General features: G+C 40.7%; 1 protein-coding gene across 3 annotated transcripts in view; it reads left to right on the top strand.

Moving 5' to 3' along the window:
• Positions 1-201: 201 nt before the first annotated feature.
• ADCY9 (adenylate cyclase 9) overlaps positions 202-27,647 on the top strand; it is an 87,388-nt gene continuing 59,942 nt past the window's right edge. Inside the window, exon 1 of one of the 3 annotated variants that reach the window (XM_061474129.1) lies at positions 202-2,136. In XM_061474129.1, coding sequence (XP_061330113.1) covers positions 438-2,136 — 1,699 coding nt within the window. In that variant the 5' untranslated portion in view covers positions 202-437. The remainder of the gene's footprint in view (positions 2,137-27,647) is intronic. The other 2 variants (XM_061474128.1, XM_061474127.1) reach the window with 2 other exon arrangements.

Raw genomic sequence — 27,647 nt, 5'->3', positions numbered from 1 at the left:
AGGGAGGCGGCGCGGCTGGAGCCAGCCCCTTGGCGGCGGTCGTGAGGGGAGCGCTGCCCGGCGGGCGCGGGAGGAAGCCGCGGCCAGCTGCAGCCGACATGGAGGAGCGGTCCCCTCCCGGCCGGGGCCCGGCGTCCTCCCCGCGGGACTGAGCTCCTCGGAGGGGCTGCGGGAGCGGGGCCAGCGGCGGGCGGCAGCCCCAGCCTGGCCGGCAGCGGCGTGCGAGGCGGGGGGACTATGTGGGGCTGCCCGCGCCCTAGCGCGCTGTGTGCCGAGCCCGGCGAGCGGCGGAACGCCGCGGCGCTGCCCGGCCGCCCCTCCGCGCAGGCGGCGGTGCCGGCGGGAGGAGACTAGAGGCAGCTCTCCGAGGAGCCCGGTGGCTTCTCCAGCGCGAGAGACCCAACTCCTGAGCGGGCTCTTCAGGAGGAATTGACAACATGGCTTCCCCACCGCACCAGCAGCTGCTGCATCACCACAGCACCGAGGTGAGCTGCGACTCCAGCGGGGACAGCAACAGCGTGACTGTGAAAATCAACCCCAAGCAGCACCAGGGCTGCTCCTCTTCCAAGCACTGCAAGTACAGCATCTCCTCCAGCTGCAGCTCCGGGGAGTCGGGGGCCACCCGCCGCGCCGGTGGAGGTGGCGGCAGTGTACCCGGCCTTCGCCGGCAGAAGAAGCTGCCTCAGCTCTTCGAGAGGGCCTCTTCCAAGTGGTGGAACCCCAAGTTCGACTCCAACAACCTGGAGGAGGCTTGCATGGAGAGATGCTTCCCACAGACCCAGCGGAGGTTTCGCTATGCCCTTTTCTACATCGGTGTGGCCTGCATACTCTGGGGCATTTACTTTGGCGTACACATGAGAGAGAAACAGATTGTTTTCATGGTGCCGGCTCTGTGCTTCCTCTTGGTATGTGTAGGCTTTTTTGCATTCACTTTCACCAAGACTTACGCCCGCCATTATGTATGGACTTCGCTGATACTCACCCTCCTGGTTTTTGCTTTGACCCTCGCTCCGCAGTTCCAGGCTCTGAAACCTATCTCAGGAAGTGGTGACATGTCCAATCAGACTCCCCCGGCAGATCCCACAGACACTTGTCTTTCTCAAGTAGGCAGTTTTTCTATGTGTATTGAAGTGCTCTTGTTGCTTTACACAGTGATGCACTTACCCTTGTATTTAAGCTTGTTTCTGGGACTGTCGTACTCGGTCCTCTTCGAGACCTTTGGTTATCATTTCCGTGATGAGAACTGTTTTGCACCTCCCGGGGCTGGTGCTGTTTACTTGGAGCTGTTGAGTAAAGCCTTCCTGCACATCTGCATCCATGCCATTGGTATCCATTTATTTATAATGTCTGAAGTCAGATCGAGAAGCACATTCCTGAAAGTGGGGCAGTCCATCATGCATGGAAAAGACTTAGAAGTGGAAAAAGCCCTGAAAGAGAGGATGATTCATTCTGTTATGCCAAGAATAATAGCCGATGACTTAATGAAGCAGGGGGATGATGAAAGTGAGAACTCCATCAAACGTCATTCCACCTCAAGCCCCAAAAACAGGAAGAAGAAGCCTTCCATACAGAAAACCCCCATCATATTCCGTCCTTTTAAGATGCAGCAGATAGAGCAGGTGAGCATTTTGTTTGCAGATATTGTTGGCTTCACGAAAATGAGTGCCAATAAATCTGCCCATGCTCTGGTGGGGCTCCTGAATGACCTCTTTGGACGTTTTGATCGTCTGTGTGAGGACACTAAATGTGAGAAGATAAGCACTTTGGGAGACTGTTACTACTGTGTAGCTGGCTGCCCAGAGCCCCGGGCAGATCATGCTTACTGCTGCATCGAGATGGGCTTAGGAATGATTAAAGCCATTGAGCAGTTTTGCCAAGAGAAGAAAGAAATGGTGAACATGCGTGTCGGTGTTCATACCGGAACAGTTCTGTGTGGCATTTTGGGAATGAGGAGATTCAAGTTTGATGTGTGGTCCAATGATGTCAATTTGGCCAATCTGATGGAGCAGCTCGGGGTGGCTGGAAAAGTCCATATTTCGGAAGCTACTGCGAAGTACTTGGATGATCGTTATGAAATGGAGGATGGAAAGGTGATTGAGCGAGTTGGTCAGAGCGTGGTAGCTGACCAGTTAAAAGGTACCTGCTTTTATTTTATGTTCAGTCTTTTTATTTCATTTTATGAGAGATTATATTTTCCCTAGCACTTGATCTATGCTTGCCGACTTGCAAATTGAACGTGTTTCATTTTTAACTCCATGTGCTGGTGATCACAAACACCATGGGAGTTATGGAATAAAAGATGCCACAGAGATAAGCATGAAAGATCTTCTGGGGTACTCAAAATCCACTTAGACTTTAAAGCTCCTTACCGATCCTTGTGAGAGTATCGTCTCATAGGGAGGAGAAGGTTAATGTGTTTGCTGTCTGCACGAGGTTTTTGTTTCACTGTTGTGTGTCATCCTTTAATTCGGTAAGTAAACTTGTTAATTGGCTTCATGTGCCATACATAGAGCATATGTGTTTTGCAAAATTATGTGTATCTGTGAAAAGTTCTTTTTGGCATTGGGAGAGTTGGGACTGTGAAGGCATTTGGGAAATATGACAGCTGGATTCACAGAAAGAAATGAGCACTGTAGATTTGGCAGTTTGATACAGCAAGTTGTTACAGTTCGAAGTTGGGCTGGAAAAAGTTACTCAGGTGGCTCAGTGAGCTGGCAGAGGCTCTCATTGCAGCTCGAAGGACTTAGGGATGAAACTACAAATTTGCCTTTTGGAAGAGAAAATGGGGGATCCTTTGGTTCCCCTCATGGCTTGTGTACTGGTCTGATTTTCATTTTTCTGTGGAGTGTTCATTCTGAAATGAAACCCTTGACTGCTTTCTAACAGCTCTGAGAAGCGCGCGCAGGAGGATTGTTCATGCTGAGGGTTTAATTGTCTCTTTAGTAAAAGCTGTGTCTCTTCTGTGCTGTGCCTTTGTCTGGCGGAGCTATGGTTCTCTGCAGTGCCTGTAGCCCAGGGTGGGGAGCAGCCAAATCAAAATGGGAATGAAATGTGTCACAAAACCATTTATAAATGTGCCCCTTATTTATAAAGTAATCCTGCAAAACAGAGTTGGAAGAAACTGAAGGAGTCATAGGACGGTGCTTTGGTGGGGGGGAAGGAGGTGTTTGTTGCAACAAATACAAAACGAGGCCAGGATGGTTGTAGAAAGGTCAGTGAGTAAGGACGGAGGGGGGAGTATTGCAAAACAGTGTGGAAGCGGCAGTGGCAAGCGGCTCGCCTGTGGCAGGCGACTCGCCTGTGGCAGGTGCTTATTCTGATATGACACAAATACTTATTTTTGGTGAGCTGGCTGTCTGCATGCGTATGGCAGTGGGGCTGAAATGAGAGGCTCATGGGGAGGAAAAAATATCGATAGTGACATTGGTGGCTGGAAGGCATAGGACTGAAGCAGACGTGTGTCCCTGGGCTTTGGCTTTCTGTTGAGCTTCTAAAACTACAAATTCAGTTAATTTTTTTGAAAATTGTTGTCACTCATGTATTACAGTGTGCTTTTAAGAAAAAAGGATCAGATGTAATCTCTCCTTTACCCTAAGCTGAGTCTTGCTGTTCTGGTGAAAATAAATGCAATAGGTTGTAGAGAAACAACCCTGGGATATTTCCCTCTTCCACCTACCTTTACAGTCAGCTGCAGCATGAAGGCTGTGTTGTAGCAGCACATCAAATTAAGTATTTTTGCTAAATTTATAACTGCACTCAATTAGTCACAAAACAACATGAACTTCTTTGTGGAGACTGATGATACTGCTCTTAAATATTTTATTTGTTTATATTTTCTAGGGGATCACAGGAGCACTGTGTAGAGCAATCCTGTCCCATGCCAAGAGTGGTTTTTTTTTCCATGGTCTTTCTGAGACTTTTGTTCTGTCCTTGTTCGTATTTATTGTGAAAGAGCATAGTTTGCCATCTCTCATCAGTACAGGGGTTTGGGTTTTGCAGCTTTGAATACCTTTCACAGGTCTGGCTTTAGCCAGGGCACTACAGACAACAAACTGAAACACCATCTAAATAAGATGAAGTATGTTGGGCTGACCTTTTAATGCTCTCTTTTTACCCTGAAACCTAGCTATGAAAGCAACCGGAGCATGTGGTAAGAGTTTAACGAGGAACATGGGTTGGGTTGTTTTTTTTTCACTCTTTCCTTTCTGTCTTTTGTTGTGGAGCTGTAATTAGCTTCCATTTCTTATCAATGTCTTAATATAGTTACAGAAATCAGCATCTGTGTGGGCTTGTAAACCAAGCAGAGCTCTGCTGTGACAGCCTCTTATCTGTGCCACATGTAGTCCCTTTCCCTCCCATGTCCAGACCCTCAGGGTCACATGGTGGGTGCTGCAGGGTTGCCCATTTTTTCCTGTTTCCTCAGTGCTTTGTTCCACAGTCAAATTCCTTGGATGATAGATAAACAGCATCAGGGAAGGAAAGAAAAAGAAGGCACTGGTAAAAGCAATCTAACAGCATTGCCACAGGCTGGCATCTAGAACCTGCTGCAGGGGAGGGTTTTGTTAAGGAGCAGCTCTGAGATTTAATAGAGTAAACTGAGATTTAATTGATTAATTGTCCTCTGACAAGCACCTGCTCAGGTTTGTGAAGGGAGGTGCTGTTAGGAAGCTTTACTTGCCTGTTTTCCCTGAGAATTCATTGATAGTAGTGATAGAGAAGAGGAAGTTTGTTGTGGTTTTTTAATTATGTCATACATCGTACTCTTTTCAAATATGAAAGTGCTGTGGAGATAACAGACACGAGCTTTGTTTCCCTACTGGTACTTCACTTCTAAGCTTCTTTTCAACCTTTGGTATTTTAATGATATCCTATTTTTTATGTTGTATGCCTAGTATATTATCTCTTAATTGGCTGAGCTGCCAGGGTAGCTGTAGCTGTCTTCTGAGGCTAAGGCACCGTGATCAAGTAAACTCTTTATAGAGGAGAATCGGAGGTGCTGAGCACTTGGTGCCCATATTATGCACATTTCAGGGTTTTTACCCAAGGCTACTTCTGGACTGGGTCTTTGAACAAAAGTACCCCCATTGTTGGAGCACATCAGGCATCCTCCTGGACCAAGTCTTTTGGCTCAGCTCACCCAGAAGGAATCCAGGCACAGCTCTACAGTGCGCACCAAAGCAGGGTGCATTGGAGTGAATTGGGCAAATGGCTTCAGAACAGTGCTCGCTGTTCCATCTGACATACTAATGTAGAGGTCCCCTGAGTTGTCTTAGTACTGCTCTCCTTGGTTTTTGGAATAGATGAGGCAAAACTAAGTTTGCCTCTCACTGTGCTGTTTTGTGGTTTACTGAAATCTTAGGATTTCTTCCTTTGCTTCCTCCTTTGCTTCCTTGGGTCCTTATTGCATGAAGTGAGGCCCTGGTATGTCCCCTTCTGTTTCTGTCTTTTGAACTATGTAGATGGTGTCTAAAACAAACTGACAAAGAGAGCAAGCCTGTGATGACCCTACAGTGGTTTTGCCTGTTTTAAAATTGCTTAGGCCATCTCTTTTCACAGCACTTAATCCCCTTGCATGTGAGGGGAGCGCAGGAGAGCGAAGTTGTTTGATATCTGCAGACAACCCTAGAGAGCAATTCAGTTTTATCTTTCATAATACTTTTGCAACAGAATTCTTTTTCTGTTTTCTTGTTGAGCTTCTTAGCAAGTAAATTTATTAAAGACTATGAGATGCTGAGAGTCACAGAATACACTATATATAATACGTTAACATATCCCTTCTGATCTCTGGAGTCTGAGATCTCAGGATATAAAAAGTTCTGCTTATGGAAATACTTCTGTTTTGCTGTGTTCTTTTGGGTTGTTTGCATTTCTCTTTCTTGTCCCTTAGGAGGTCACGATATTGCTATTTGTCAGCCAGTAACAATTCCAGAAATACCAGGGTCACCAGCATCTTTTTTTTTTTGAGTGCTCAAAGTACATAAGCCTGTTGGGGCAAGAAGGCTTTGTCTGTGTTTATAGAGTATAGCACAGTGGAACCATGATTTCATTTGGGGCATTTGTATGTACGCTGGTGCTTAAGTAAGAGTCATTGTTATTAAAATTCCTGTTAAAGTAATTCCCAAACTTTCAGCAACAAGACGCCTCCTTGTTTGGTTTGCCTCAGGGAATTGCTTTATCACTGAATTTCTGTTTTAGGCCCTTGAAGATACAGACATGCTTTTCTCTCTGGTTTTGTTGTTTGTTTCATCGTGGAAGAAAGGTTCATGGCTCTTGTACCCTCTATCATGTGACTAATCCAAGTGGTCAATGGCTTCAGAGGCAAGGCCAGCTTTCATAGCCCTTACTGCATTGAAGTCCACCAGCTCATCTGGGGCAACCAGTGGCTGTTCCTCCTAAAGCCTATCAAAGATCTGCAGGGTACTGTGTTGTCTTTCACTATGCTCCATATTGTGTTAAATGTCTGCTTTACTTTTATTAAACTTCTTTTTTTTTTTTTTTTAATCAAGCAAATCAAAGTCACCATTGGGCTCAATATTGAAACCTCTTAATGTAAGTTAGGGCTATTATTTCTCCATAAATAGCCTAACTCTATATGTGGTGGCAGACTGTAACCCATATGGTGGTCTTCCCTAGGCAGACCATGAGATACAGCTCCGCTCGGTGCCTTGATACCCTGCTGCTGCTTCAAGTTTGGGTTATTAGGGAATACAGTGTAGTGTTGCTGAAAGACAGAAGTCACAGGCAAGGTTATGAAGAGATAAGTCATTGATTTCAGCCAGTCAGAAGCAGACCACAATTACAGCCTGGTAGCAGTGAGGTCTTCCCTGCCTGTCCCATCTTTCTGTCTCTTACTAGACCTGTTCACAGAGGGCCTGTAGCTGTTGTGTGTTTCTGGAAGTTCACAGGTAGATGAAAGATAAGATGAAAGCTATCCTTAGCTTTTTGAGCCCAGCCTGCTGGGTGTAGTATAAATGTATAAGGCTTGTGCCAGCAGGATGGCTCTGCAGAGAGCTGTGCACAGATTCAGCTTTGCTCTGTGGCTTGGCTGAGATCAGCTTTAGTCTGTAACTAATGTGTGTTTTTGGGGCGAGTGCAGGAGGTTAGGGTGCTTGTGTCTTGCCAGCTGTTGTGAGGTTTTCCTATTCAACCTCTGGTTTCATCATGTTCAATAAATATAAATTTTAGATACATGCTTTTTATGTTTATTGAACTCATTTGTGACAGACATTGTAATTCTGGATTTCATGTGTTCTGATACTAATTTGAGGGTCAGGCAGCAGCTGATAGAACCAAGTAAGCATGTGTGTGTATTTCCACTTTCCCACAAAACGAAACTCCCAGTACTGAGAGAGACAGAAGATGTTAGTGACTAGTCAGTTTATCTATCTTACATAATCCAACCTCTTAACACTGTTACTGAGGTGTAGTGGGTCATGATCTTATTTTCAAGTGTGAGCCTGAAAATAAAATACCATCCACAGGTTGACTTCACTCCTGTTTTCAAAAAATGAAAAATACTCAGTGACAGATAAAGAATTATAATTAGAGGTAATTTGCATGAAGATGTATTGCCAGAAAGAAGTAAATTCAACATTGATTTAACATCTTGATGTGATCTGTAATTTCACCATGTAATAGCAAAAAGAAAAGGAGGTAAATAGTGACTGTAGTCGCTCAACCTGGTTCTTGTCAAGTCATCACATGGTGAAGATGTTTCATAGCTATAAACAAAAGAAAGAACTTTGTAGAGAAACCTAATGATTATTGAGCTTTCTAAATATTTTACATGATGTGATGACATGTTTTTTCCTGAAAGTAAACCTATGTACTTGTGTGTTAGTGCTGATCAGCTTTACTGCGAGATAGGTTCTGTGACCTCTGCAGGAAGTCCAGAGGTTCTCCAAATTTTGAGGAAGATTTATTGCGTTGCTCTTGGTTTTATTTGTGCAAGACCAAGTAGAAAAATATCTCAATTAAAAAGTATTCACACCTAAGCTGTTTTTATTATTTAAGGAAAACTTGGATATTGGGTTTTGAGGCTTTGAATTTCAATCATGTACTTCAGGGCTAATTTGACAGCACACAGTGAAAAATAATTTAGAAGCATAGTTAGTATCTGTGGGAGATTCTCCACTTTGGACAGGATGGAGACTGACAATGTTCTTTGTTTAGCAGTGTGGGCTCCAGTTTCAATTTATTGTGTGCCCTGACACTAATTAACAAATAAATCAAGGCAGCACTGACAGTCTGGTTGTAAAGTGTTGCAGCTCTGTTTAAGCCCTGTGTAAGCACTGTAAAGTGAAGTCACAATTTCTGTAGACCTCAACACATTTACATCCTGCATGAGTTGAAGCGAGCATAGCAGTAGTGGAGCTTTATTCTGGAACATAGGACAGATGAGTATGGAAATCTGAGGTCCGGTGGTACTGGAGGGACACCATGGCTTCTGCTGCATTCTGTGATCATCATCTGCAGAGTCTTTCATTTATGTTTCTCTCTTTGGCTACCCAAAATAGAGGCGCTGCAATGTAAACAGGTACACTACAACTAACAAATCTGGGTGCTCTTCTTCCTTCTGCGCATTTACATCAGTAAATCTTCAGAGATAGGTGAGAGACTATTTAAATGCAAAAGAACTTCTTAAAATGAAAGCCTTTACATGGTGGCTTTTTGGGAAAAAAGATTGAAAAGACAAAACAAAGGCAAAGACACATAATTTACATCCATCTTCTGTCAGGAGGAGGATGCATGATTTGAATGGGTTGTTTAACACTCTTTTTGCAGTTATTTCACAATATGTACTTTTCCTTCTGGCAGGCAGAGGATATAAGAATTTACATACACCACTTTTAAACAAAGTACAATTTTATTTGTTTTCAAGTTGCTGTAGGTTGTCCTGGAATATTACTAAAATTAATCAATAAAATTATTTTCTATTGTCTTCAGTTTGTGTGCAAGCAATCTCTCTCTTGATCCTGAATCAGAAGCTCTCTCCATCCATCCTGGCTCTGTAAGGGGAGACTGCCATTCCTTTCTGTTACAGCTGACACTTGAAAATTCTCTGCTATTTTTAGACTATTTTCAATCTCATTTCTGTCCTTTGAAAAGAAGGGGGAAAAAGAATCCTAGCCTTTAAATTTTTAACTTCTAGTGGGAGTTGCTATTGCAAAGAAGCCTGCTAGTCAATGTAGTCTCATTAACACATTTTAACAGGTTCTGTTATATAAGTTTGCATTATTGTGATGGCTGTTCCATAGGTTTGTAGGAGATTGTTGGAGCTCCATTTGAAGCAAAGCCATGCAGGTCTTGAAAGCCTAGTGGTTTGCTCCCAAGTAATAATTTGAAATTGAAAATACAAAGTGGCAGTTGGAAAAGAAGGATGGAGTGGAGATTGTGCCACAGTGTTACAGCTTCTTTACCTGAATGTCCTGTTTGGGCACTGGTACTGTCAGATGTGGCTGGTTTGTCTTAGCTTGCTAGGCATATGTCGGCAGTGGATTGTACCAGAAATCTGCACTGCCCTTCCAAGCCAAAGTCTTCTCATCAAATGAATATTCTCTCATTATTTTTCTCCAGATGTTCTAACCAATGAATATATGATCTACACTAGATATATGGCTTTAGGGGTAGATATTTTTCATGATTCTGAAGTTACTTTGTGAAGGAACAAAATGTTTTGGATACATTTCTGTAGCTAGCATCCCTTGAACTCAAAATACCCCTTAGGATTGCCTGAAAACTTTTTAGGCTTGTAGTTGCTACAGTAACTTAATGTGGGAATTCTTAGCAAAACATATAAATAACGATTATAATGCAAGTGTTTACTTCACTATGATATTCCTTGTGTTGCACTTCTAAAGCTCTTGTTTTCAAGGTAAATTTAGAAATCATGCTATTGTTTATAAATTTATAAATCAAGTTATGCTGTCATAAAACAGCATTACTCACAATCTCCAAAATTGGCACAGGGCAGAGGAACTGGTGGAGTAAAGTCCCTAGTTGCTACTGGGACCTTTCCTTCTGCCTGCTGCTTACCATGTGCAGAAACATGCAAAATGTCTTTTGCTGTCCATATCACATCTTGATTATCTGTTAGTGAAATTTGCTTCCTTTTGCATTTGTTTTCCTTCAGCTGTCAGCTGAAGTTCACTCAAATCCACTTGTGTGGATGTCATCATGGGCTGGAAGTCCAGGAGTTCCTGTCAGCCACGTGATTCCTTAAACCAGGGGCCCTGCCATTGCAAGGGGAGGAGAAAGGCCACGTGGAAAGAGATGAAAAGTATCCAAATCCAGCTGTCTATAAGTGTATAAGGAGTTAGTTTCCTTCCAGTCTTGTTAATTCAGAGGTCTTAGTCGAAAGTTTCCTATTTACTCTTTAAAACAGAGGGAGGAGGAGAAAGTGGAAAGCAGAGCTAATTGATGAGCAATACCAATGCTATTAACAACTATTTGTATGATAATGATAGTTTGGTTGACTGGGCTTAACTGCACAATAAAGAAAAAAATGGAAAAAAAAACAACCCCCCAAGTCTATAAATGAAATAAAATTCATGGTTCATGCTATGAAATATCATTCCAGCCTACAGGAAAGGTAGTAAAACTTCTGCTTCTGATATTAAATGCTTAGTTCTTTACATTCATTAGATAAACAAGGATGTTTGGGTCAGAAATGGAATATTTTTATTTCTTAAATGTACAGTTTTGATGTTTGATGTAGATGCATCTGCTTAACACATAGAATAGAAGTTAATTTTTTTTTTTATTCTTTTCAGGGTATGCTATTTTCAAAAGACCTCCCTGGGAAGCTTTTGCATAGCTGTGCCCAGTAGTTCTTGGAATTAAATTCTTGCATTCTTTAACTCGTGTTTAATGGACATGTGAAGTCTGTCCTGTAAGGTACTAAGAGTCTTTAACCTCTGACCGACTTGGACAAGCGTACAGCAGATAAATCTGTTGGAAATACTTAGGGCCTGACAGAACCGGTGTTAAAGACAGGATATAGTGAGGAAATGTTCCTGTAAGGGCGTTATTTGCAAAGAGCCCAGGTACAACATTGGCTCCAAATTTCCTTTGTTTAGACAGCGTGATACTTGGTAAGAGCTGCTGGTGTTTCCAGGAGGTCAGCATTTGGGCGGCACTAAGAGGAGAAATGGCTGCAGGCTTCCAAATGAACAATGAAGACTCTGAATGTCGCACGTGCCCATGGTGAAACTACACCAGCAGACAATCAGACTTTGATCCAAAGCTTTTGTAACCTCTCCCATCTATTTCTAGTTTTTAAAACTTGGTTGTTATTTGATAACAATATGTGGGAAATGAAAAGGACTTTACTTGTTTTGCTCTGACTCCCTGTTTGGGACTGACCTTGCTACTAAGATACGGGTTATGTAAGAGATTCATAAGTACATATAAGTTACTAATGAGACAACATAAATAATATTTAATGTTTTACTTGCTGCTTGGCAATGTGACATCAACTAGAAGCAGAGAGTGTTCTTAAAAATACCACGTGAGGATGAGAAAATTCATTATAAATTGTTTCGTAATCCCAATAAACCATTTAAGAGAAACACACACCCCATGCCTCACCTGAAGTTTTGGAATCCATAATGATCAGTACCTGAATTTTTCTGCTGAGGATGTTAAAATAACATGTACATCTTTGGTTATGAAACATTCCTGCTTCTGGAATTTGCTGTGGGTACAGAGCTAAACAAAAGGAGTGCTAGGCGTCACAGAAGTCACGTTTTCTTGCCTGTGTCAGGTGTTTTAATTTGGTGTTATACAATAGTTTTCCACAAATAAGTCCAAAAAGTCTTAAGTACATAAAGCTTTTGAGTTATTTGCTTTTTTTACATACATATATATGTGTATATAGAGGATTTCAGTAAATGTGTCCTTAAGATGTTTCTCTTACGTGAAAATACTCCAAATTGTGTTTGTAGTCTGCTATTTCTTAATAATTGGATGCTTTAATTTAATCAATTTGGAAACTGTGTGCAATTCTTGTAGCGTGAATGACTAGATATTAATCAAATGGGTGGCATTCCTTAATAGAAGTTTTGCTGAGCTATCTATATTTAATAGGGAGCATTGTAAAAACTCCCTGTTGATAATAGAAGGTGGGAGCCGCACCTAGGAGAGGTTTTCAGTGTGCACTTGTCTTTGGCTGTGATTGCTTCAGTGTGGCAAGGATTTCCCCAGCACCACTTGTAGAAGACCAGCTCTGGAAAAGAAAGGTCATTGCTGCTGTAGTGGAGGTGTATTTGAATATGCTCTGTGTGCTCATGGGAACTGAGCCTGAGACCTCTTGCTTTATCTGATGTAGGGGATGGGGAAAAAAGGAATTCTAGAATCACAGAGTACCAGGTTGGGAGGGATCTCAAGGATCATCTGGTCCAACTGTTCTAGGCATGACCTAGGCAGGGTGTCCCAGCACCTTGTCCAGCTGAATCTTAAAATAGTGTCCAGCACAGCAGAGTGTACCACTTCCCTGGGGAGATTATTCCAGTGGCTGATTGTTCTCATTTGGAAAAATTTTCCTCTCATGTCCAGTCAGACTCTCCCCAGGAGATTCTTGTGCCCATCACCCCTCATCTTTTCCATGTGACTCCCTGCAAAAAGGAGCTTCTGTCCTCTGTGTAGCCACCCTTCAAATACTGAAACACGGTGATCAGGTCTCCTCTGAAAAGGAGATAAAGGATAACATTTTTTTTTAACGTGCAAAGTCTACCAAGGGGAAGGTACTCAGCCCTGATGCAGCCCTCAGACACTGGTGTACTTTGTTGTTTACCCCTGATCAGAGAGACGGCTTGGTGATGACTGACTGCTTGCTGTTCAGGAGTTGGTAATGTCCATAATCGGGTATGAAAGCAAATCAGACCATACGGAAGAGATTTTTGCTCAGGCACAGTGTTTTCCAAGTGTTATAAAAAAGTGCGTGCATGATGTGGCTATATTTAAAATATGGTGCATCTGTTAAGCATTTAATTCTTTCCAAGATTTCAGGAGGTGACAAAGTTGGAAATTGTCTTAAAATTTAGATAAAGATTTTTTTCCAAGTTAGGATATTTGCCTGCTAGGCTTCTGCACTTACCAGTGCTTCTTGGAAGTGATGTATTTGATAAAGAAACTGCATTACTATCTATTTTGGGGCCTAGATTATGATTTGACTTGTATGAGCCTAATATGAGCCATGGACAAGTGTGCAGCTGATACAGTCATAAATTTGTGTGCTGGATTGTGCTGACAGTGTGTAATTTGTCTAACCCGTTTGGAGGAAAAGATTTGTTAATTCCTGCACTACTTAGTAAGTACAGGAGTTGCACCATGCCCCAGCAATGCTTGGTGCAGCTTTTTAAACACTAAATCCCTGTAATTCAAATATCCCTTTGTTAAAGTTCACAGTTATGGCTGTTTTATTTCAAAGAAAAGTGAGTTGGGTTTAATAGCAGAATTATCAGTTTATGGAAATAATGTGATTTTGTGTGTTTGTGTGTGTGTGTTAGATGTGACCTTTGGGACATCATGGTGACACAATAGTTTGTGTGGGAAAGACATAATAATTCAAGAGCTGCTTTTAATGTATGTTGGGTATGTCTATAGTTTATCTAAATATGACAAGTTTAAACATAGCAAATGACTTTCGCAAATACACATAAAGCAAAATGGTGCACTGGAAGACCTTGCTGCTGTATTTAAGTGATTCAGTGTAAAATGAACATAGAGTACAAGAGTTGCAGCTGTAAATGTAGACTTTGGGTGAGAAGGATGGCCTGGAGTGTTTATAAGGGGTTTTCTTGCCCTTTTCAGTGCATACGTAAAATTACAACTCCACTGCAATGACTGTTAGAAGATAAGGAAAATTAGCCAGTGAAGTATAGCTGATATTAGATGGTCATTGAAGGAGTTCATCCTTTGATGTTTATTGAACGAGGCACTTCTCAGACAAGAAGTGGTATTGAGTTAATTAAGAAGCTGCCTGCTACCTGGGCTGCTCAGTTAATGTGGAGCAAGGGGGGTGCACTCTCTCAGTGCAGGTAGAAAGCAGTGAGCCAGTACTGCTGGTAACTCCTTCCAGATGTGCTGTCCTGCTCCTCGTGGCAGAGGGGAGCTGTGTGATGGAAGCAGGGAAAGAAGGGATGGCAGCTTCAGTTCAGTGGTGGGCTGTGATCTAGCAAAACCAGCAAGGATCCTGTCCCTATGCTTGAGTTGGTAATGGCTTTGTTAGAACCTTGTAGGACAAAAAATAGTTTTCATTTTTTAAGCATAGTTAGCTTTCTTTTTTGCCAATGTGACTTTACCATGTCTTGTAATTTGAAGAAAACCCCCTTTCTTTCAAGAAAGCCTAAAATAAATGTCTTTGTTTATATATGCTTGGATATTTTTGTACTAATATATAGTTGAACCATAACAAATGGAGGGTGAAATTTTACTCTCTAATATTTACTCTTTCCTTTCCCTTGTCAGGGGATAAAAATTGACCACACAGGCACAGTACACAAGCTGGAAAGATCATTGGGTATTTGAATAACCAGTTTGAATTAAATGTATGGTTCTTGTACCTGGATATTGTACAGTTAGAGTGAGCCAAGTGCTTGGTTTGAAAAGTTGAGTCTAGAATCTCAACTTTAATTTCTTAATGAAGAAACTCATCTGTAGCTGTGTAGCCCACTCCTGAAAAACCATTATCTAGGCATTTGACTGAATATATTATTTTTCTGATGTGCCCGTTCAATCCTCTGCCAGAGGAGGCAAGTCATCCTTAATGAAACTCCTGCTACAGCTGTGTCAGGTGTCCTGGTATTTGTGTTTTGTGGTGTTCCTGCTTGCTCTAATCAAGCTTCTGGAATAGTTTATTTCGGTTTCCTGTTCTGTGAAGTTCAACTATTGCTAACGTAAGATGGGTGGTTTTTTTTGTTGTTTTACATGAATCTTGCCAGACACATCCTGAAAATGTGATGATGAAGTGCTGACTTCTTGTCACTGAGATTTCTACTGGGTGTTCGACTGTGTGATTCTTAAACCCAGGTTTTAACCCCCAGCAATCATACAGGTGTTCACTTCTAAAATGTTTGTGGTAAAATGAGCGACACAAAGTGCTGGTGTATGCTGAGGCAGGGCAATGATTGAGCTCATTTACTGATGAGAAGCTGTGCTAATGCTTTGTTGGCAGTGATTCCCAAAATGCTGTATTTAAGGGTTGTCCAGAAACCCAGAGTTAAATGGAGACTAAATAGTGAGTATTTGAAATTAGTATTATTGTTCCATGGGACACAGGATGTATTGCTTAATAATTCTTGGACACCGTTTGCCTGCAGATACTCTTTTTGTGCTGAGGTGGGTATATTTTCTCACATCCCATTGCAGTCCCACATTTTCTACCTATAGCATTTTTATCCCCATGTTGAAGTAATAGAATAGAATAGAGGGGAGAATTGTACTTCCCCTTTTCAGTATGGCTGTATGAATAATTAGTAAAATAATTTGAGGTCTTAAAAAGATAAATCTGTATTGAGACATGAGAATAAGAAGAGAGAGAGGGACTGTGGACTTCATTGTTTCAAAATCAGGATGAAGAATCGCAGGTTCAGCCCAGCAGCATTTGAAATCCCTTCTTTGGTACAGGCAGATGCAGTGTCTGTAAGAAGGAGCGTTCACTTCACCTCTTCATGAAGTCCTCGTCCTGCAGCCCCGTGTCTGTTTTGTTTCTCTGTGTTTGGGTAGGACTCATTAGTGATGTTCTCCAGTTGCTTGTCTGCATCTTTTGTTTTGGTTCCGGTTCCTGTGCTGCTGATTGGAGCTGTGTATTGCACCTTGAGACCTGCCGAGAACTTGTCAGGAATTGTATTTTTCAGTAGGTTTTCTTTAATACAAGACAGATGATGATTTATCTTTTACTGCAATGTTATGGTAGCTCTAGAAGAGAACAGAGTTTTAAGTGACAGTTATTTGGGAGGAAGGAAGTGATTCTTTAATGGACTAAAGTTTTCTGATGCTGCCTAGCATTTGGGGCAATTTGTGTTTCCTGAAACAGAATTTAGCTTTTTGGGTGTTGGAGATGGAAAAAGCAACAGTATATGCAAGGTGGGTTTTGTTGGTCTCCCGAAAGTAAATTCCAAGACCTTTAAACCACGGAGGAGCCTCTACTTTTCCCGTCTGTAGAAGATACTGATTCAGTAAATGTATTCAGACAATATTTGTCTGTTTTGAATGCAGAGACTACTTAGCATGATTGTTTATGCGAATACTACTTCTGTTGTGAATGTGTCTCCATGGCTGGAGAAATTGGACGTTTTGAACTATCAGTATACATTGTATAAAAGAAAGGACTTTTAGTTGCAGTCTTAGCAGTCAGGACAGCAGAGAGACCAAGTGTGTATGATACATGACAAGCCGAAAGTTAAACACTAATGTGAGTTTTACCGCAGAGTCAGTAGGTTGTTGAGTTCCTTCATGTTCACCTTGAAAATATCTTATGAGATTTGGAGCTTTCACTACTGAATTTTAAGGTATGTTGGATTTTTTTATTTTAAAATAATAAATCTACTTAACTAAGAAGTTAATTGGGGGAAAATATACTTTAAAAGAACTTGAAGTGAAAGGAACATTAATGGCTGATTTTTGATCCAGTGGGAGATGATTAGTTCCCATGGTGGACTGAGCATGGAGATTATGGTGCTTTGCTGTTTCATGAGTTCAGGTGCTGGGGTCTGTCTGTTTGGACATTAGTTTCTTTTTTTGGATGCTTTTTCACATTCTCGACTGCAGATTTTAGGGGCCACATTGTAGTTGAATTGTCAGTGAAGCGCAGTCTACTACCCCTGATAACTTCTGCACTTCCAAAGAAACGTCGTGCTTGCTGGTAGATCCTTCTCCCTCCCCCCAAAAAAAACTGACAGCTGTTTTAAGAAGTTATTTTCAGGCTGGAACGTGAAACTTGGAAGAGAACCAGACTCCTTTATAAACAAGTTTAGCAGTACATGTGTCCTCCCCTTAAGAATTACGCTGTACTTTTATTTACAGTTTAATGTAGTTGATCATATGATAATACTGTAGTTTGTTCCCCCTTTTTATTTAATGTTTTTAATGTTTGTTTACCAATAATTCAAAGACATGAAAAATTGGAGGTAGTGGTGGACTTTGTGGTGGGAGCTGGAATCATGTTTCCAATGCAGTTTGCTGATGTGAAGTATTTTATGAAATATAAAAGGTAGGATTTACAGATACTGGTATTATTATGGTTTCTAGCCATAAAACTGAAAAGCAAACCTTATTTTTGAGCAATATCTCACATATTTTTGTGCAAGTTTCCAAGGTCTGATAGCTCCATGGTAGCTTTGCTCAAAATATTGTGGCTAATTTAGATAAATATTCAATGTTTATTTTCTTTCTTCTCTTGCAACTGTAGATAAGCCCCATAGGCACTATAGCAGCAAAATATTTTAATGAAATGGAAGCTGTTAAGGGAAAATAATTATTCCTACATTTTTCTTTTGTATTCTTAATTACCCATTAGATTGTATCTTCTGAGAAGTAAATTAGAGAGGAATTTTGTGATGGTATTTGGAAAAGCTGGGAGGCAGTAGAGAAGTAGAAATCAAGGGGCTGTTGGAGGACAGGGTGAGGGAAGAGATTGCACGAAGTTGAAATCTGTGGAAAACTTGGAACTTCTTGTGGGGTGTTTCTTGTTTATTCCTTAAACTTCACAAATTTTGTTTCAGTAATGGAAAAAACAGTAAAGATGCAAACCAAATGGAGAGAGTCCGTAAGAGAGCAACCAAGACAGTCATATATCTAGAAGAGAGCAAAGGGAGGGCAGTTGGCTTAGTCTGGAATAAAAAGTTGGATGGGAGAGATAGCCACAGTCTTCAGACATGGTGAAGGCTGCCCACGGAGAGGAAGGGAGACAGAGCAAGAAGCCCTGTACTAGGCTTGTTAGGAAACAGCAACAGCTTAAGCAGAAGTTAAGGAACTATCTGTAGCAGCTGCTTTGGCTGTCTGGCCTTGGGGCAGGTGAGTGCCTAGACTGGTCAGCAGTCCCTTCAGCCTCATCATTTATTACTTCTGTGAAGATAACATCACTTTCTACAAAGTATCAGGAAGCTGCCAACAGTGATGTATTGCTACTGTAACAGCTTAGCTGTGCTGCTGTAAATAAAGATGCAGTATTCCAGCAAGATGGCATTAGAAGAATTTTAATCCTTTGTTTGAATTATTTGGTGTAGGACTGTTGCTGATTTACTGGGGGGTACATTGTTGGTTTGGGGTTATTTCTGTGTTACGAACTGTCTGACTTGTCCAGGGCACAGAATAAAGGAGAATTCCTCTGCTTGAAGTGGATACGGATGATCTTGGTCTCATCAGAAACTACATGGAGTAATAATGTTCTGCTAAAGCTATGGCTTTCTTTCCTTCAAGTTTTGACCCGGCTGTCTCGGTAGCCCAGCCCCATAGTGTGTTCCCAGGGGCGTGCACAGATGTGGGTTTGCCCACACAGGTTTTAAGATGTTGACACAGATGTGTGTTGATATCGTGGTACCCATTTCTGGAATGATAAAGTGGTGTTGGACAGATAACAACATTTCTGGAATGATAATGTGGTGTTGGATAGAGTGCTTGCCATACCTCCTAATGAGAGCTGCTGAAGGTGCTTCATAGGGTTGGTGTTCCTTTTTTTAACACTCAGTGAGTCTCTGCTTCTCATTACCAAAGTTTTTTTCTATTGGGTATAAATACAACATGCACTGATAGTAATTTTTATCTTTATACATGCATGTGTAGTAGATGTATAAATAAATGCATTGATTCTATTAGTTCAGTACTGAAAAAATACATTGCAAAACAATGTTTTAGGCAGTTGTTTTGCTTTTAATATGCAAATCTTTGGATGCTGCAGCCATATAAAATGCAAAGGTGAAAACTGTATGTCTCGTTACATTCTAGCTCTTGGTAAAGTGGTGCCTCCACTACAGAGGCAGCCAATGTCACTGCAGGTACATGTGCCAGGTCTGTTGCCTGTGCGTGAGCAAAGCTGGCTGTTATGTCTTCTGTACTTATCTTTGCCTTGGCCAGCCAGATTGAATTCCACTTCAGTTAGCCAGGCCTCACTTTGCAGCATCAGTGATCCATGGTCTGAAGGTGTTTGTGTTGTGGGTACACTTGTATGATAAGTTTTTGTGATTACAAATGTATTTGTTGGAATTTGTTCTGCTCTGGTCTGTGAGCCTTGCTGTAACATTTCCAGGTCTGTTTAACTGGAAACTTCACTCAGGCTGCCTGAACTTGCAAAAACCAAACCAGATGTGACTATCTGGAAAGGTTGTTGTGTGAGCTGTTCTTTCTGTGTATTTTCCAAATTTATATTGCGAAGAGTAAGATGAAAATGAAAAAATAGGTGATTTGGGAGAAAATTAAGAGCCACAAATAATAAAAGAACCATTCTCTCTGTCTTTGTGTAAACTGGAGCACACATGTATCATGAAACATTCTCAAATATTGACTTTTCTTATTTTCTTATTTTTTTCTTATCTACTAATACAGTTTTGTAGGCTTCCTTATTGATAAGCAGGTAAGCCTCAAAGTACTTGTAGCAAAGATTAAGAAAATAAACTTTATTTTTTGATTGAGACGAAGTTGCCAAGTGATGGGAACGGTATGTGTGTGTGAGAGAGAACATTCTCCAAGGCCGGTGAGCCCAGTGGTTTTATTGGTAATATTTCAGACATAGTGCCTCCCTCGGCTATGAGGGCAGACATCATTCATTTTATACCATGTTAGCAGTTCTCTCCTTGCAGTTATCTACTTGGAGACTAAATAAAAATACCTTAGAAAAAACATGTGACTAAGATCAAAATATCCTTAGGGGAGGATTGCTTCAAGGGCTGTTTTTAGGTACGTAAAACTTGAGACCGTCTCCCTCCCCCTCCCCCAGTTTGGGTTGTGTGGTGCTTTGGTTGGGTTTTTTTGGTGGTTGTTTTTTCTTTGGTGCTATTTTAATCAATTCTCTTTATTTTCATAATCAGAAAAACCGTTGCCTTAATGTACTATGTATTTTGGGAAGTTTTAGGGGATTGTTGTTTATATTAATCAGTGTATACCAGGGCTCTCATCTGAGGATTTCATTGCATCCATCTTATTAATTTTTTTCTCTTTAATTTTCTTCTTGTAATGCACAGGGCTGTGTTTAGCACAGAAAGGCTGCCAATATATGTCTACATCCAGTTTTCTTGATAATTTAAGTTTGAAATTTCAGTCATTTACTAGGTTTTGTTCAAGTCTGATGTAACAGTGCCATATCTAATTATTTATGTTTACCATTGTAACCTCCTTACAATTTAAGCATTTTCTGTAACACTGAACTTTAATAAGTCCTGAACTTGTTTAGGCTATAGCTGGAATTTTATTTGCAATCTGAAATTGGAGTGGTAGCTGGTTCCTAACTCATTTTGATCTATCCATCTACAGGTTGTACAAACCAAGTTTTAAACTCAGATTGGGGAATTAAGTGACGTATAAATCTATTTTGCTTGTCTCACTGGGGATGCTTTACTAGGAATTGTGTTGAGCAATCTGAAGCCTTTACTTGGTAAGATACAGCATGTTCCCAAGGAAAACCAGGAAGAACTGATGGCCTGTTTCTCCAGTGTCCCATTTGTGCAGGGTTGATGCAATTGGGATAGACCTCAGTTTTAGTCCAGTAATCTAAATCTGGCCTTTTGATGGAAAGGAGACAGGCTTTTCTATTGCTTCACCCAGCTGCCAAACACAGATTTTTCAGGGTTGCTGGAGCTGGATATTTTTTGCTGGAGGGCAAGACCATGCTTACCAGGCTGCAGTATAGCAGCTGCAGTGGCCACGGGGTTTTTCTCTACAGGATTTTCCATTACAGGAGGTTATGTGTTCCCTGTCAGCAGTCTGCAGTTTTCCCATGTCCATAAGCTTGTGCAAGTGACTAACCAGCAAAGCTACATCCCTACAAATCCCTGCTGCTTGCTTGCACTCTTTTGCATGCATTCTTCTGCATTGCTGGTTCTTCTCTGCTAGTGCAGTTTTTGTTAAGCGTTAAGTTAATTTAGTTAGTTAATTAAGTGATGTAAGTTTTTGTTAAGTTTTGTTAAGTGCTGTTTGGAGTTTGCCTTTATACAAAATACCAGGTTTTGCATGACTTTAGGAAAGAGGCTGAAGTGAATAAGGGGTTTTAAGTAGGGGAGGTAATGAGACTTTGCTGCTTGTAAAGGGATGCAGACTGTCCATGTGGCTGTGTGGTTTCTTGGCCTTCTCCACTCTGTGTAGATTAGAATTGTTGAATTTCCAATTGCCTTTTGGAAAATTTGTTTTACCTTCCTTAATAAAATCTTAGAAATGTTTTCCTTCCCTGCCTCCAGCTTCTTACTTTTTCCCATGCCCCTTCCCTTCCTTCCAGTCCTTCCTTCCAGGTTTCCACTCTGAGATTGAAGCCACAAGAAAGGGCTGATTCAGTGCTTGGTACAACTGAAGAAGTGAAAAGCAGAAGGAAAAGGAGTAAATGAAGTAATAGGAGTAAGTAGTTGGGGTGAGCTGGTTGGAATCTGGCACAGCAGATCTGCTGATGGACAAGCGTTCCTTGTGGATCTGCAGCTGATTTGCTACACTTGTTTCCCACTTCCTCTGCTGTCGTTTTCTTCCTTGCAGTTCTCTAGTTCATGTGTCCATCAGGACAGAATTCCCAAAGAAAGAGCCAAAAACTTGATTGGAAAGGCTTATAGTCATCCTTTTTAATTTTATATGGGCTGTGAGCTGGAACATTATGCAACCTCAGTGTAGCTGAACTGGCAGCGAATCTCCAGGCCTTTCATTCTTCAAAACCTGTTTTAGCTGATTTTAATAATATGAAAATTGAGAGATGTAAGTGGCAGAGTAGACAAACCCCTTGTTGGCTCCTTTGCAGGAAAGGAGCCCATCTCTGGTGGGCTGAGAAGCACCCATAAACCTTTTTCAATCAAGTAGTTTGTTTTAACTCTGGATATATGGGATTTATAATAGAGCAAACCAGAAAGTAAATAATAGCGTCCCATCTAGAGCATCTCTTTTGCGCTAGAAAGTGAGTACTAGGAAGAGAAGAGTAAGGATGACGACAGGAAGAACAGCTTGCCCAGGGATAACAGTGCTGTAGGATGGATGAAGCACGCTGCCTTCCCTGTGCTCAGACCACAGCCACTGACTCTGTGGGCCATAAAAGGAAACAACATTTCTTGTCAAAATACAGCTGCCCAGCCCTTTGCTTTCTGGGAAAAATGTCCAGTAACTGCTGATAGCGCCTTGGGATGTGCAGCACCAAGTATAAACATTTACTTACTCTTGACTAGAATTGTTGGCTTTTCAGAACCCATAGGGCAGGGGAATAATGTGGTGCTGCTGACTGATGAATGGTCATCATGTAAAAGCCTAGATAGGGGTTTAAAGTTCAAAACAGTTTGCTGCTTTTAAAAAAAAAAAATCTTCTATTTTATCAGGAGGAATCTAGCAAACAAAGTAATTATTTACAAAAATCCTGCGTCTTTGCATTAAATTAAATTCTGGATAAAAAGTACCAAAGGTTTTTTTTTCCCCTCATCATTAGTTTGAATTATTTTATAACACTTTTACTTATAGCTCAGAGAGTTTTAATTTCTGTAAGCTCTTTAAATGATGCAAGTGTTCTGTTGGCATATAATGTAAACTACATGAGTGGAAAAGTAAATATTTAAGGCTGACATATTGAAGTATAAATAGCGGTTACTGTGTGTAATGTTTCAATGGTAAAAATATTTCTAAGGGTCTATTGCTGTTTAAAATGGCAGTGTTTTCTAGAAGTTGCATTTGTATTTTGGGAAGTATATCTCAAATTGGTCACAAGTACATCCTTGGCAGCTGTGGTGCCTCAGATCCCTTGAGCATTTGTTGCTTGTCTCCTGAGAATGTCTGATCCGCTTGTCAGTAAACACAAACTGATTGACAACAAAGTTGATCATCCTTGGAAGTTTATCCATAAATTCCAGGCTGGATTTGGAGCTGTCTGATCCAAAAATGAGGAATATGGTCAGGCAGCAGGAGTTGGCTTCATCAAACGCCAGCGTTGAAGCGACTCGAGTCCAGGGCTTCTGCCTCGCTCAGCAGACTCCTTGAGGAAGCTTCTCTGGGGGACGCTTGTGTTGCCCATCACAGACACTGTTAATTAACTTTTCTCATCTTGAGCATCTCACCAGGCAAATGGGGTTTGTTTTTTCTCCTTCTTCCTCTCTTTGGAACCTTAGCAATTAGCAATTGTATTTTGAAAGAATATGGTATTTATCATACCTTGTGTCTTGAAGTACCTTGTCCCATGGCCTCGGTTGAGGGACTCTCCTCTGCATTTCCTGTTCTTGTGGATTTAACAAAGATCCTAAGTGTTCTTTTGGCACAGTTTTGTCTTCAGCAGTAACTATACAAGCTTTACTGTATACTGTTTGTGTCATCAAGACTGGGTGACTTCCACATAGACACAAAACCAGTGAGTTGGAAGCATTTAGCATGTATTGACATAGCACAACAGCTGTACACTACTTACAGCTAGCATTTAGCTCAGGCTGAGCCAACCTGACATTTGAATTTCATGTTTAACATGTTTTACTTAAGAAATAATAGTATAGGGAGGCATCCCTCTATTGAAAAGAGTTATTCTGATAACAAGTAACATTTCCCTGGATTCCCCTTGATAATTATAGCTAAATACACTTGGGGAAGTTTATATTTTGTATGTAAAACATGCTCTTACTAAAAGTTTTGTAAAAAAGGGAATAGTGTGGAAGATCTCTCTAAATTGCATCCTTTCCAGCTCTTAAAATATTAAGTTTAAAATGCAAAAATTCAGTCTTGGATTGCACTGCAGAATGTGAATACACTGAGGCCTTTCAGAGTATTTTCCTGCCTTTCTGAAATGTAGCTTGCTTGAACCAGATTAATAAATTTGCCAGTGGTATTATGCACAGTTATACGTGTTATTTATCATAGTCTCCGTAGATGCTGCTGCGGTCTTTGTCAGCTCATGCTTTCTCTTGTTTATTCTATCTTTCATACTGCCTGCTAATACTGAGTCATAGTATTGAAGTTGTGGTTTGGAGATTCCTTTCCAGGACCATGAGCTCTCTGTTGGTGAATTTTGCATTACTTTCTCCAGTAGCAGCTTCTCTTGGTGGTAAGTCTGATGCCCTGTTCTTTTCCTGAACTACCTGTAGTCTTCATGGCAGTATGAATTTTTCCTCACTGTTCAAAGTAACTCACTAAACAACTGGTTTTGCATAGCAGCACAGGGACAGCAGCTGGACAACTCCTGTTTCTACCTGGCTGATCTTGTGATGGGATGATAATATTCATGGCAAAGGGTGTTTTTGTGCCACGGGAAGTTCCAACAAGAGGAGGTGAAGAATTAAGGGCAAGTGCTTCCATTTAAACTAAGTCATCTGGTTGTCACAACGTTAGGAAAAGCAGCTGGGAACAGCACAAACATGTCACCAAGGAATGCTCGTAGTTGTGGTATTTGCTGATGGAATTGTATCATTATTTCTTAGTCAGTGAAAAATCAAATGGTTCCTAAAAGCTTTTGTGGCCAAGAAGGAAAAAAGTTGGTTTTTTTGTTGTTTTTTTTTGGGGGGGGGAGGGGTGTGTGTTTTTTTTTTTTTAATTTATTTGTTTAGATGTGTACAGTGAAACATGGCTATATTTAGCAATAAGTATTTGCTCTACCACCCCCATACCTGTGATCAGGGTAATCATAGACTCACAGAATGGTTTAGGTTGGAAGGTACCTTAAAGATCATCTAGTTCAAGCCCCCTTGCCACAGGCAGGGAGACCTTCCACTAGACCAGGCTGCTCAAAAAAGCCCTGTCCAACTTCAAGTAGTAGCATTTTTAATATTACCCTAATATAAACAATTTAGTAGATTATAATTTTTATATATTAGCTTCTAATCTAGAATATAATTATATAATAATGCTAATGAAAATCAACAACATTCTCTTAAGTGCTCTAAAAAACCCCATTCTGTCCCTGTGAACTGAGATTTAAATAAACAAGATAGATGCAGCAGAGAGATACAGGCCATAGCAGAAATAAATCTGTATTCAGGATATGAATATACATAAATATTTTTATTTAAAATGAGGTTTTAAAAAGTACTAATGTCCTATCTTACATATTTAGAAGCCTAAAAAGCTTTGTTCATAATCATCAAATGGGCTGTGCTGATCGTGCAATACAGATAACAGGGGCTGTTCAGCACTTAACTGAAGTCTGTTCTTGCCAGCTTTCCTCTTACAGATTTGTTCTCTCCTCCTTTTGATCTGCTGCATTTCTTGCAGCTGACTGCTGTTTTTCCATCTCACTAATTCTGTAATTTGTTTATATGTTCTCTCTGACATACCTGAATCAACATTTGGAAAGCGTGGTAGCACAAGGTTGCTCTGCAGCCTGCTGAAGCAGGAAGGTGCCTGGGCACCCTGCGCAGTCAATAAGGTCTGGCTGTGGTACTGCAGCGCTTACCACAGGGCAATTTTTACCTTCCATTTTTCCCTAATGGTGCTTTTTTTTCTTTTTTAATCACTTCTACAGGCTGCTCATTTGCTGCTTTAAATGTGTTAATGTACTTCAGTCCACATGGCTGTTTGGAAATGACCTATTTGAACTCATTTACTTAATTGTAAACTGGACATTTGTATTCTGTTTTATTGCAGTTTGTAAATCCTATCAGTAATTGATTAGAAATATTCTGCAGGGATTTTAGATATGGTACAGTCAGGTCTCTGAAGATGCTTGCTTTAGGCTTACTTCCTTTCTATTACTAAAAAATCAGATTTTTCTCCCCATGGTAATGACCATCATTCAGCTGTTTGAATGCTTGACATATAGTGAGAACATTGGAGTGGCCAATAGATCCTTCCCTAACCTCAGTGCTCAGAAAGGGCCTGCACACTTTGTAATGTAGGAATCACTGAACTGACTTCCATGAATGCCATATATTTCTGCCTTTAATAGTTTTAGCTCCAGTACATTGATATAATTTATAAAGCTTTAATACTAGCAGGTTTTACAGGTGGTATGCAGTTTATGCACACCCCGCAGTGATTTCTTGAGCAAACACTGAATTTCTTTTACTGCCTGAAAAATGCTAAGTGCTAATTTATGATGCAGTTGCATTCAAGTTGAATCTTAATTTTATGTGTGTGTCACTTATCAACAGATGCTTTGGGGAATAAAGACTCCTATAATTAGATTTGGCATATGTTTTCATGATAGGTGAAATAGTTTCCATGCTTCTAGAATAAATATTTTCTGCAGCCTGTATTTATAATAACGGTAAACAATTGAACATGTTAGCTCCAAGTCCTGCATGTTTAGTGTAAGCTGTGGCTTTTGGAACATGTACTTTTGTGATTCAGAAATATTGAGTCCTTTCTAATGGCCTTTTTTTTTGTTGTTGTTTTAATATTCCAAAAAAGGGAAAGATCAAAGTGCAGTCTGTTCTTTCCTGCCCTTCTAGATATACAAAACAGCTGCAAAGCACAATCAACTATTGTAATGATATGTGCCCAAAGTCTATAAATAGATGCAAAGCTTCAAACTCGAGCTGTGCTGCTACAAAGGCCAGGGGATTTTTGCTTGGGGTTACTAAACATTCCCTTGCTTGTTTGTGGTTTAGAACCATAATTTCCTAGGCTGCTATATATTCCAATTGAATTTGAATTCAGAATGATTTTGCCATGGAAGCTTTACATGAATTCACTGTTTGCAGTTTTCTCATCCGCTGCTTTTTTAACCTTTTTTCTTTTTTTCCCAACACACAAAAATTTTACAAGTTTCTGAAGGAAACCAATTTAAACACAAGAACTAAATTGTTTACCAAAAGAATATTGCTGTGATGTATGACCTTAGCGGGAAGGTCATGAAGGTGTGTATGAAGAGTGAGAATAGGAATCCCATTTCATTAATCCGTGGCCCGGACTTTCCTTCAACCTGGAAATGTGTAGTGTAATGCTTGATAAGAGCTCCATGTTCTTTTGAACTGGGAAGTAGGCGGCTGCTGCAAGTACGCTCTGCCTCACTGTGCGAGAGAGTAATAAAATCTGTACAGCAGCTTCAGAGCTGTTAGAGCTGTTCCCAGATTTTTTTAATTCAATATGCCGCATATTTTTTATTCATCATGTTAACTCATATTGGAAGAGCTGTTGAGAATGTGAGAGCTGGGGACTTGTAGATGATGAGAGAAAAATTAGTGTATTTGGCAGATGTAAGGTGTTGGAGATAATTTGAGTTTTGAGTATCCAGGATGTGGTTGAAGCTGCTGCTGGCAGAGGTGAAACAGAATTGAAACTGCTCATCTCCTTTCCGTGCTCTTTCTTCCTGAAAAACCCCTATTGATTCCCATTCCATTTCAACAACATTAGCACCGAACAGTATCAGTGGTGCTGCCCTGCTTTAAATTCAGATGAGGGAGTGAGGAAAGTAACTACTTTGGCATTTAAAATTGGCGCTTTTCAGATGTAACCTTTGTGCTTTTGAGTCAGATGAACCAGTTCATCTCTTGAGTTTTTCTTCTTTCAACAACAGGACTTTAAATTTGGTTTATCACTGCATATCGGGGGATTTAGAAGGT

Source organism: Pezoporus flaviventris, unplaced genomic scaffold, assembly GCF_033815535.1.
Source record: "Pezoporus flaviventris isolate CSIRO_AGI_PZ_B2104156 unplaced genomic scaffold, CSIRO_AGI_Pfla_v1 ptg000078l, whole genome shotgun sequence".
Lineage (NCBI taxonomy): Eukaryota > Metazoa > Chordata > Aves > Psittaciformes > Psittacidae > Pezoporus > Pezoporus flaviventris.
This window is presented reverse-complemented; position numbering and strand designations above follow the sequence as displayed.